We start from the raw sequence: 11,264 nt of genomic DNA, 5'->3' as shown, positions 1-11,264 counted from the left end.
AGAAGTGTTTTTAGTTGGAAGAAGACCCCGCCAGATAAGCTCTCCATGTCAAAAGCATAACTGACAAAGATGACGTGTAAGACACGCAGGACATTCTGACCCGCACGGACAGCGACACGTGGCCACGATCTAATTTATTGTCCCCAGCTACCAAACTGGACCCTTTTGCCGTTAATAAAAACTGAAATAATTATTATTTTAGCTCAGTAAGTGCGCATCAGACAGTAGAGAGAGGGGTCGAGGAAGAAAGAAGAGAGAGACTCTGCTCTGCCCCATCTTTAAACGCCAAGTGAAACCCATTTATTACTCCTCTGCTTCGTCTCTGAACTTTCCGGCCGCTCTCATTAGACCTCCGTTAAGCTCTTCTTCCCTCTTTGGTGACTGAAATTCTGCTGGGTTCCCCGGTGTTATTGTGTTAAGTCTTTGGTGGAGACTCCAGAAGCTTTATCTTTTTTCGCATTTGACGGTTTTCGGATCGAACTTCCTGACGCACTCTTTCTCTCTTCTTCAGCTTGTTTGCACTTCAAAGGCTCAGTAAAGCCTTTACTTGAGTGATTTCTAGGGTTTTGTACGCTTTACCAACTGCAGCTCCCATTTCGTCTACATCATCTTTTGGGGCTGTAAGCTTGTTGCTTCGCTAATGCCAGTGCTCTCCCATACTCTAGAGTCTTTTCTTTGACCTTTAGAGTTTTTCCTCTGGGTTTAAATCTAGCCGTTGCAGAAAGCTGGTCTTTTGGCCTTTTGTTTGGTTTGCTTGGCGTTTTTCCGTTGGTCGTTTTTAGAGCTTTCAAAGGTCAGAATCAGTGACCTTATGTCATCTTCTTTTGATTGCTGAGAATAATTGCATATGGGTGTGTAGTTTGTGATAATGCGAGCGGTTTTGAATATGAGAGCTCTTTCCTACCTGTTCTTGTTGCTTCTTATAGATCCGGGGTTGGTGGTGATTTCTGTGAACCCATCCCTGAATGACGACGTTCTGGGTCTGATAGTATTCAAAGCTGATATAAAAGATCCGAAGGGGAAACTGGTAAACTGGAATGAAGATGATGAGAATTCCTGCGGCTGGGTCGGTGTGAAATGCAACCCTAGATCCAACAGAGTCGTCGAGCTTAACCTTGATGGGTTTTCTCTTTCGGGTCGGCTAGGTCGAGGCCTCTTCCAGCTGCAATTTCTGCGCAAACTTTCGCTGGCGAAGAACAATCTCACCGGCAGCGTAAGCCCCAACATTGCTCGGCTCGACAACCTTCGAGTGATCGATTTGAGCGAGAATAATCTCTCCGGCGAACTTCCCGATGATCTTTTCCGACAATGTGGGTCTCTAAGGGCGATTTCATTAGCGAGAAACAAGTTCACGGGGAAAATTCCCTCTAGCTTGAGCTCATGCTCTGCTCTTGCTGCCATTGACCTCTCATTTAACCAGTTTTCGGGTCCCCTTCCCTCTGGTATCTGGACTTTGAGTGGACTAAGGTCACTGGATTTGTCGGATAATTTGTTGGAAGGTGAGATTCCAGAGAGCACTGAAGGATTGAAGAATTTGCGAACGATCAACTTGGCTAGAAATCAGTTGTCTGGGAAGATCCCTGATGGGTTTGGAAGTTGCTTGCTTTTGAGGTCTGTTGATCTCAGTGAGAATTCTCTCTCTGGCAGCCTTCCCGCGGATATGAAGGAGCTCACACTGTGTAGTTATCTTAGTGTTAGCGGAAATGCTTTTTCAGGTGAGATTCCTGAATGGATTGGGGAAATGAAAAGCCTTGAGACATTGGACGTGTCTCTGAATAGATTTTCAGGTAAGGTGCCAAGCTCTATCGGAAATCTTCAGTCATTGAAGACAATGAATTTTTCCGGAAATGGTTTTTCTGGTAACCTGCCAGATTCTATGATAAATTGTACAAGCCTTATAGCCTTAGATGTTAGTCAGAATTCAATGTCAGGAGATCTTCCATCGTGGATTTTTAAGTCAGATTTGCAGAAAGTTTTGGTATCAGAAAATAAATCGCGTGGAGGTCTGAAAAATTCTCTATATTCTTTGGAGGCAGTTGCTGTTCAAAGTCTTCAAACTTTGGATTTATCTGACAATGCATTCTCTGGCAAAATTACATCTGATATCTCAGTCTTGAGCAGCTTGAAGCTCTTGAATTTATCAAAGAACACTCTGAGTGGTCCTATACCAGCTTCCATTGGAGAATTAAAGTCCCTGAATAGTCTTGATTTGAGTGAGAACCGGCTAAATGGAAGCATACCTATGGAAATAGGAGAAGCTGTATCTTTGAAAGAACTGAGATTGAGGAAAAACTATCTAGTAGGAGACATTCCAATCTCAATTGGCAACTGCACTTCTTTGTCGACTTTGTAAGTTCTCTCTTCTTAGCTTTATGTCTCAAGTAGGTAATTGAATGTTGCTCCACTAAACTGATTTGATTGAGACTTCTTTGGAACAGACTTAGCTAAGTTGCATGCCCCAGTTTTTACTGAATATTTTTTTGTCGCATCTTAATTTATTTAAATGCATGCACCCTAAAGCGAACATCTCTAGCCTTGGCTGAAATACTGAAGATGTCTAATTTATGTCAAGAGTTACTTATCAGATATCGTTATCCTTTTGGCATAAAAATCCATAGGGAAGCGCTCATGTCTTCTAATAAGGCATATTACTGTTGCATTTCATTATATTTCTTCCCCTTTTTATATATGCTGTTATTGTTTGTCTTTTAGGATTTATGATATTGCAACTTCATGCCTTGCTATTTGTGGCTCAGTTGATTTTCTGCTATCTTTTCAAATATAAAATCCATGCATTTGCATCTTGCCACCTTTACTTTAGATGGCTCTGACAGAATGTCTTTCCTTTTGTGGTGGGTGGGGGCTTCAAATCTCTAGAATTCTATCACAGAACAGCCTGACTGGTTCAATACCTGCAGCAATTGCAAAACTGACTAATTTACAAGTTGTGGACTTGTCTTTGAACAATTTTACTGGAAACCTTCCCAAGCAATTGGCCAACCTGCCAAATCTTCTCTCCTTTAACATGTCCCATAACAACTTGAAGGGTGAACTACCAGCTGGCCCCTTCTTCAACACCATTTCACCTTCCTATCTTACTGGTAATCCATCTCTCTGTGGTGCTGCTGTCAAGAAATCATGCCCTTCTGTCCTTCCAAAACCCATTGTCCTAAACCCAAACACCACTTCTGATTATGCTCCGGGGTCGTTACCTCCCAATGTTGGTCACAAAAGAATCATTCTCAGCATTTCCGCACTTATTGCCATTGGTGCAGCTGCTGTCATTGTAATTGGTGTCATTGCCATCACTGTTCTTAATCTCCGTGTGCGGTCCTCTGCATCTCAAGCTCCAGCTGCCCTCACATTTTCTGCAGGGGAAGAATTTAGCCATTCCCCAACTACAGATGCCAATTCTGGCAAGCTTGTCATGTTTTCAGGTGAGCCAGACTTTAGCACGGGGGCACATGCTTTGCTTAACAAGGATTGTGAACTCGGGCGTGGCGGGTTTGGAGCAGTATACCAAACAGTTCTTAGAGATGGTCATGCGGTTGCGATCAAGAAGCTCACTGTGTCCAGTCTTGTCAAGTCCCAGGATGATTTTGAGAGAGAAGTGAAAAAACTAGGAAAAGTCAGACACCAAAATCTTGTGGCACTTGAAGGTTACTATTGGACCCCATCCCTACAGCTCCTCATATGTGAGTTTGTTTCTGGTGGCAGTCTGTATAAGCATCTCCATGATGGATCAGGTGGAAATTTCCTCTCGTGGAATGAGAGGTTTAACATAATTCTTGGCACAGCAAAAGCCTTGGCGCATTTGCATCACATGAGCATTATCCATTACAACATCAAGTCAACTAATGTCCTAATTGATGGCTATGGCGAAGCTAAAGTGGGTGACTTTGGCCTAGCAAGATTATTACCAATGCTTGACCGTTATGTTTTGAGCAGCAAAATTCAGAGTGCTCTTGGCTACATGGCACCAGAATTTGCCTGCCGTACCGTGAAGATAACAGAGAAATGCGATGTATATGGGTTTGGAGTTTTGGTCTTGGAAGTGGTAACAGGGAAGAGGCCTGTTGAATACATGGAGGACGATGTGGTGGTGCTTTGTGACATGGTCAGAGGAGCTTTGGATGAAGGAAGGGTGGAAGAATGTATTGATGGGAGGCTGCAGGGAAAATTCCCAGCTGAGGAAGCCATTCCTGTGATGAAACTAGGCTTAATATGTACTTCACAAGTGCCCTCAAACCGACCAGATATGGGAGAGGTAGTCAATATATTGGAGCTAATTAGATGTCCCTCAGAAGGACAAGAAGAGCTTGGATGAATGGCGAAACAACTTGCTTTTTTCTTCCTGACTAAGAAGCATATACAAATGGGTTATCCGGGGAAGAAGAATCCGGTTTTGTTTATTGTAATTTTTGCTGTTCCTTCTTGGTAGTGTTCAGCCTGTGTTTTAAGTTTCTCTCTGTATGCTAGCCGCACCTAGGGTACCGGATTCCTCTTCACCGGCTTCCAATTTCAGATTCCCTTCCAAAACTGTTTGGTCAATTACTAATCTTTCACCTTCCATTTTGTATTGTTGCGTTCCCCTTGTTAGGTTCTGATATATGTTGTCTTTACTCTTTAGAATATGAAATTAGTTATATTCCTTAGTATGAGGCGTACACTAGAGGACAAGAAAGGTAGAAAATTTTGGGTGCTACATGGCACCTAACAGGACATCTAACGAGTTGTGTTGTCTATTTTATCTCAACTCTTCTGTCGAAGTTGGGTTTATGGAATTGGCGGTATCTTGTTTAAGCTGTCAGAACGCTTGGCAAACTTCAAATTTTCACAAGTTAGAAAGCCTTAGAGGACGATCAGGCCCCTGCTTTTTTTTTTTTTTTAAAATATTTATGTTATTGTTAAATTTTTAACAAGTTCACTTTTCATTTATTATTAGTAGACTGTTATTGCTTAAAAATATGTATGTATTAAAATAATATTAAAGTTGAAAAGTTATTAAAATTTAAAATAAAATTAATGGAATTTAAATTTTTTAAAATGACTAATACATGTAGGACTAGAGATTTACAATACCCAATACCATGAAATATTTATGGTCTGAAGCTCGAGTTTACTTGTGTTAATCAAAATCTAATGGACTTGTTCTAGTGGCATGCATAAAAGCTTAAGTTTTGTTGGGGAAAAAAAAGAAAGCTTTTTTATTTTCCCCAAATTGGTTTGATGTTGCTCATAATTTCAAATTGCCAGTGCTTGCCCTCCAAAATTTACAAAAATGTCATCCTCAGTAAAGTAAGCTTCTTATCTAGTCCTCCTGTTCTTATTACTTTAAGGTACTTTTGACCATTTCATTAAAACCAAAAAGGTATAGTTAAATTATTACTTTTGTTTAAAAATAGCAAAACTTTTTTGAAGTTATGGAACTTGCAATTAATAAAATCTTACATAATTTAGGTAAAATAAAATAAAATTTTACACAAGGACAATTTTTTCCAAAAAAAAAATGATACCTCTTTCTTTTTAAAGCTACTTATTGGGAGTATGCTTAAAGAAATTTCAATTTCCGACAACAAAAAATATTGATATTCGCGGGAAAAACTGTGACCAATAAAATACAAGGGCTGGCTCCCATTTTAGTCTTTTAATTAGACTATTTAGACCCTTAATTTTCCAGGCAGGCACAGTTTAGTTATAGTCAAAAGGGGCTTAAGAGTTTCTGTCCAAAAAAAAAAAAAAAGGGGCTTAAGAGGGTTGGGAGTCCCGAGATTAGCAGCACCCAAATTGAAGCACACATGACACATAATAATGGGAATTGGGAAGATAAATAAATAAAGGAGTAGAGAGAGAGAGAAGGCACTAAAGCTGTGTGTAACTGGATTGCAGAATATTAGCCGATATGATGCTGTCGGAATAGAAGCTCTTTTTTTTTTTTTTTTCCTTGCCCCGATATGCTTGCTCCCAGGCTTCTCCTTTTGTTTTTTTGTTTTTGTTTTTATTATATTAATCCGTTGGAATCTCACTTCATGCAAAATTCTGAAAAGTGAAAACTTCCCCAAAGTTCCTGCCTTGCTTGATGGTATCTATAATTTAATCAAATACTTTTAAGGGGTGATCATGTGCTGTGTTGGCTGTAAAGCCTGTAAGTTCCAGACACATGTAAGGTTTTGGGCCCAAGGGAACCTACTACATTGGCATTTTCATCGGCACATGCACTCGAGACGGATCCTTTAATTGTTTAACTTGATTGATTTTAATTCCATTAGTTGAGGATGAGAGAATATCTGAGTGGAAAATGATATGGCAGAAGCTAAGTTTGTCCTAATGCTAACTGTCACTATTTCCTTAGGGGTCCCACCTCTTACGTTATTTGCGGTGACTTGTACAATGTATGCGGATCATTTGTTGTTTGTTGCCCACAAAATTTGAACTTTGCATGTCTCATATAAAATGCGGACAAAAACAATGTCTGAAACATTGCATAGCCGAGCAAGAATTCCAGAATTAATGACTTGGCAATGCTCATAATGAAGACTGTTTTGTGGCCATTCAGTTGTGAAAGAGCAACTCTTCCGTTAATTTCTTCTCGCAGAAATACATATATTAATGGCCTAATGGGCACTTGTGGCAACGGACTAAACAGATTGACTCTGCCTTCTAGAATTTTAATTTTCCTTCAGATTGATGAATAATCTGCAAAGTATTAGTATAACAGTTTTTTCTTTCTAAATATAGGTATTTTCTTGTTAAAAGCAATTTTATTTAAAATATTATTAGTCACTGAATATAAATTTTTTTAATAGAAATTTAAATCTTAATTCACCGTATTACTGGAGATTGACTCTTTTCTACTTGATGCAATCCCGTTGCTTAGGAGGATAGTTTATTTATACTGTCCTCTGTTCTTGCTTTTTTTGGGGTGGGGGGAAGCTGCCCATCATCCTTTGTTTTCCACAAAGAATTTTTCTCCGTGTTCTTTGTTTTACAATTACTGCAAGTGCTGACCCCAACACACCAACACCGAGACTGTCCCATTATTTTCCTCAGAGACCGGTGCTTTAAAATAATGAATTTTGACTGGCCTCCATCCCTATTTTGTTCTCATAGAAAAAAGCATACATACCAAAAAGAAAGCAACATCTTTTTTTTTTTTTGGACTAAAAAAGAAAACAACATCTGTGCTAAGGGCCAATGCCATGTGTTTTTTTTATATACAAAGAAAGTTTAGATGAGTTGGGTTCCAAGAGCTCACCAGGGTTTCCAATAAGGTTCTCACATCAGTAGCAAGATTTAAATTCACGATCTTATGGGTTATAAGCTGAATCCTTAATGATTGGACCAACTCAGGGCTAAAGCCATGTTGTAACCATATATAATCCACAAGTCAGGATTTTGCAATAATACCACAGGGATTGTTAGCCATTAAGGCCAAGTTGTGAGTTGTAAGTTGTAGATATAAAAATCCCTAACGCCCAAATCTCCGACCTGTTCAGGTTTTAGACAATAAAACTCTGCGCTTTCCACTAGTTGGTACTACTAATACTTTCAGTCTAGCAGGATTCCACGAGAATTCCAAAACGAATGACTGATTGACCATAACAGCACTGTTTTTTTTTTTTTTTGGGTGGTGATACACTGTAAAAGTACATTTTGCCCCTGAAAAAATTACTCACATAAAAGTGAAGGCCAGCGGAAACAATTCAGTGCTCAACCCCAAAACATTTGCTCTTAGCCCAACAAACCTTGGTGGTGGTTGGGCCTTAGTGGGCTGTATAGGCCACTTGGGCCATGAAGAAAAAGGCTGTGCTTGTTCCTCATCTCATGATCTCGATGTCCCCCAAAGCGTAAATTAATTGCGTCTCAATCTCTAGGGAAGAATTAACAGTTGTCTAAATTTCTGAATTGACCAGGCGCTTCACATCAAGCTTCCACAATATTTGTTAAGTAAAAGGCAGTTTTCTACGTGCGAAAACATGAGAAAGTGTAGGACATGATCAACTTCAACACCTTTATAAATAACTTCTCAACATGGCTTAGAACATCTTCCTATTGAACAAAAAGTTACACATAGAACCTAACTGAAATCCTATGCAGATTTCAGTTAAAGTTCAAAACTTATGAATCTGAAAGAAGAATTAACAGATATTCCTTGGACTGAAAAGTAAATTCTTCTTAACAAGACTGCCTAGAAAGGGAGGAGCACATTTTCAACAGATTAATCAGTCTCAGATTTTGTACCTGTCGAATCCCATGTTAGGTTCTGTACTGACATTGTATTTGCAGTAGTTCTGCTTGAAAATTTTTGTCAGCCTCTCTTGCAATTGCTCAATCAATATTTGTAGAACCACTGCCTGAAAAGTGCTCAGAATTCCATGCTTCATGTTTTTAGTTGTTGGATTCAAGCTGTTATGCTGTAGAAATGATTTTATTACTTCTTTTATGGATACTCTCTGAAACTGACAACTAAAGTTGGCATTTCTAGCAAATTCACCAACAAGATCATCTATCCAACTCAGTATTAGGCCAAGAAACCCAGTTGTGAATAAATTTACCCTACTAAATTTTCAACAATCGTCAGTAGGATCCTCTGTAACAACATAACAACGCGCTGCTCAAAAACCACCCCAGGTATATCCTCAAACCAGCAAGAACTACAGCAATAATAATATTAGAGGATGATGGCGATGATGTAGAAGTGATATTATAGGCTAATGGGGAACCAAATACAATTACTCAGCTCATTTTGTATCGTTTCTCTCCTCTATGTTTTCTCTACAAAGATAAAATTACTAACCTACTGCATGAAATTGATAAATGAGGCCAGTTGTTCGTGACATTGATTAATCCTTTTGACCAAAACATTTAGGGAAGCCTCTTTTTCCTCGGATTTCCCATATAGACAAGAGGGGTACTCTTTTTTTTTTTTTTTTTAATGGAGACAAGAGAGGTACTCGTATTCTTTATTAATTCACTCGAATCTCCCATTGCATGAATCTCAGTTATGAAGAATTATGATATAGAAAAAGCAGTGTCATGCAAATAAAATGTGGCTGAAGCAGATCGCAGGTATTGATCGAGAAGCCACAGTGATACAGAGAAAGAACAACATATGATAGGGACTACATTGTTAGACTGAGAGTGGGAAGTGATAACTTCACAATAAGAGAAAAAGCACGAGGTTGAAAAGAAAACCTCCAGAGGTCTCTGCAATAGCCAAATTGTGAAGCATGGAGAACGAAGGAATCTAAAATGTTGAAGATATAGTCAGTTTTTGGGTAACAAGTTGTTTTTACAGCCAGCAGTGCATTTATCTGAGAAATTTGCAAACCAGGTTATTAGTATATATTTTTAGCAAAAGTCGTCTTTAATGGTAACTGGTTGGTTTGGATTCGACGAGCAATTTGAGCGCGAAACAATTATGATACCTGAAGGACTCATTTATTTATGCACCATGCATCCAGAGTTCCTCTCCTACTCACTTTCTCCCTTCCTTTCGTTTGTTTTGTTCCAAATTATGAAGGGTCAAACACTTAGGAAGATTTTACTTGGGAGTATTGGTACTTAAAATTTTTTTTTATATACAAATTTATCTTAAAATTTTAAAATTGTAGTAGTGTTACTTATAATTATAAATATTAACGCTTAATATTACTATTTTAATAATTAACTGTAGTCTTTTGCCATGATTTTAAATTTCCGGACAAATAGAGTGCACACAGCACAACTCAGAATGCATAGAGGCTTTGAGAAAACTGCGCAATGCCTTTTTGAATGCTCTCTAGATGAGGATTCTATGCACCTTCTATGTGATTGCTTAAACGCTAGGGGCAGATGGAGATCGGTCATCAAACCTTCCATGAGGAACATTTTCTTTTCTATGCAGGGAACTAAGCGGATTAATTGGAACCTAACTCATGAAATAGGACTTTTGCACACAAGCAAGGCCCCTATGGCCTGCCCTCTTTAGATATATATGTTGGGATATATGAGTGGCTAGGTGTAATAATCTTTTTGACAATCATGATAACAATGATTACACAAATGCCCACTCTAGCCTCTTTAGAGCTTGCTCAGATCAAGATTTAATGAGTTCTTGTGCGTTCTACAACCCTAAGCCGGCAAATGAGGAACAAGTGGGAAGAACAATAGATGATGTAAAAACGCTTGAAATAGATGGTTCGGTGCTACAAGATGCATGAAGTGGGTGTGGGGGGTGCCATTATAGATAGGGCCGGTAACTGGTTAACTAGTTTCAACTGCAAACTTATTAGGATACCACCTAGCATTGTTGAGTTGATTGGTATTATTCATGGATTTAACATTTGCTGAAATAAGTGTCTAGACAAAATAACCATATTCTTTGACTACTTGGAAGCTATCAATATGACAAGCAGGGGATGTGATTTAAATCACTCTTTTAGAGACATTGTTGATGAAGGTTGGTTTTCGGTTCACAGGGATTAGCAAGTTATGTTACCTCATGCGTATTGAGATCAAAACTCTACTGTCAACTAATATCTTCGGTCCTAATTATAAGAGCTAGTTGACTAATTTGAGGAGATTAAAAAAATAAGTTAAGTTAGTTATTTGTAATGAATAGGTGTTGTCTTTCCTAAAATATCCTTACGAATCAAGTGTATTAGTTAGGACTATTATTATTAGAAGGACTTTCTTAAAAAAATATATATAAATATGAGAGATAAAGTAGATTGGGGTCTTATATTTAGAATTAAAATAAAAGTCAAACGAGGTTTTATATTAAGAATTAAAAGTAGTACTTAGCTAAATTAGTGCATCGGTTAGACACTCTGCTTCGTATCTTTAATCACCATCCTCCTTTTTTTTTGTAAGAGATGAAAGGTGATGAGGGAAGCTAAGCTTTGATGTTTCTTGCACTCTGTAGAGTGCTGTAACAGTATTTAGTTTTTATTTAAAAAAAATTCAATCCCAAAATTTTTTGGGAAAAAGACAGAAAAATGCACCTCCAACTCCAAAAGCCCAGAAACGTCCGCCCAATTCCACAAATCCCATTTTGGTACCATGAGACCAAATTGGGATTATTATGTGAAAGGAAAAGACCACATTGCCCTTCATTTTAAATATTATTTTTAAAATATCACAGCCCCTACTGGCCGGCCGGTCACCGGACCTCCGGCAGCGGCGGTCACCGGACCTCCGGCGACCAGCTGACAATTGGTCACCGGAGCTCCGGCAGTCGGAATTTTTTTTTTTGAAAATTTTTACAACTTCAATATAACGGT

The 11,264-nt window shown here is 38.6% G+C and overlaps 1 protein-coding gene across 1 annotated transcript; it reads left to right on the top strand.

The window, feature by feature from the left end:
• The first annotated feature begins 245 nt into the window (after nucleotides 1-245).
• Nucleotides 246-4,729, top strand: LOC114735362 (probable LRR receptor-like serine/threonine-protein kinase IRK). The gene is made up of 2 exons (XM_028923053.1): nucleotides 246-2,349; nucleotides 2,878-4,729. Exons 1-2 carry the CDS (start codon nucleotides 869-871, stop codon nucleotides 4,325-4,327), a joined length of 2,931 nt encoding a protein of 976 aa, XP_028778886.1. The 5' UTR covers nucleotides 246-868; the 3' UTR covers nucleotides 4,328-4,729.
• The last annotated feature ends 6,535 nt before the right edge of the window (nucleotides 4,730-11,264 follow it).

The sequence above is a fragment of the Neltuma alba genome, unplaced genomic scaffold (genome assembly GCF_004799145.2).
Source record: "Neltuma alba isolate B1F8T4 unplaced genomic scaffold, ASM479914v2 tig00013204_pilon, whole genome shotgun sequence".
In the NCBI taxonomy this organism is placed as follows: Eukaryota; Viridiplantae; Streptophyta; class Magnoliopsida; order Fabales; family Fabaceae; genus Neltuma; species Neltuma alba.
The sequence above is the reverse complement of the archived record's forward strand: the minus strand, read 5'-3'. Positions and strand labels throughout refer to the sequence as shown.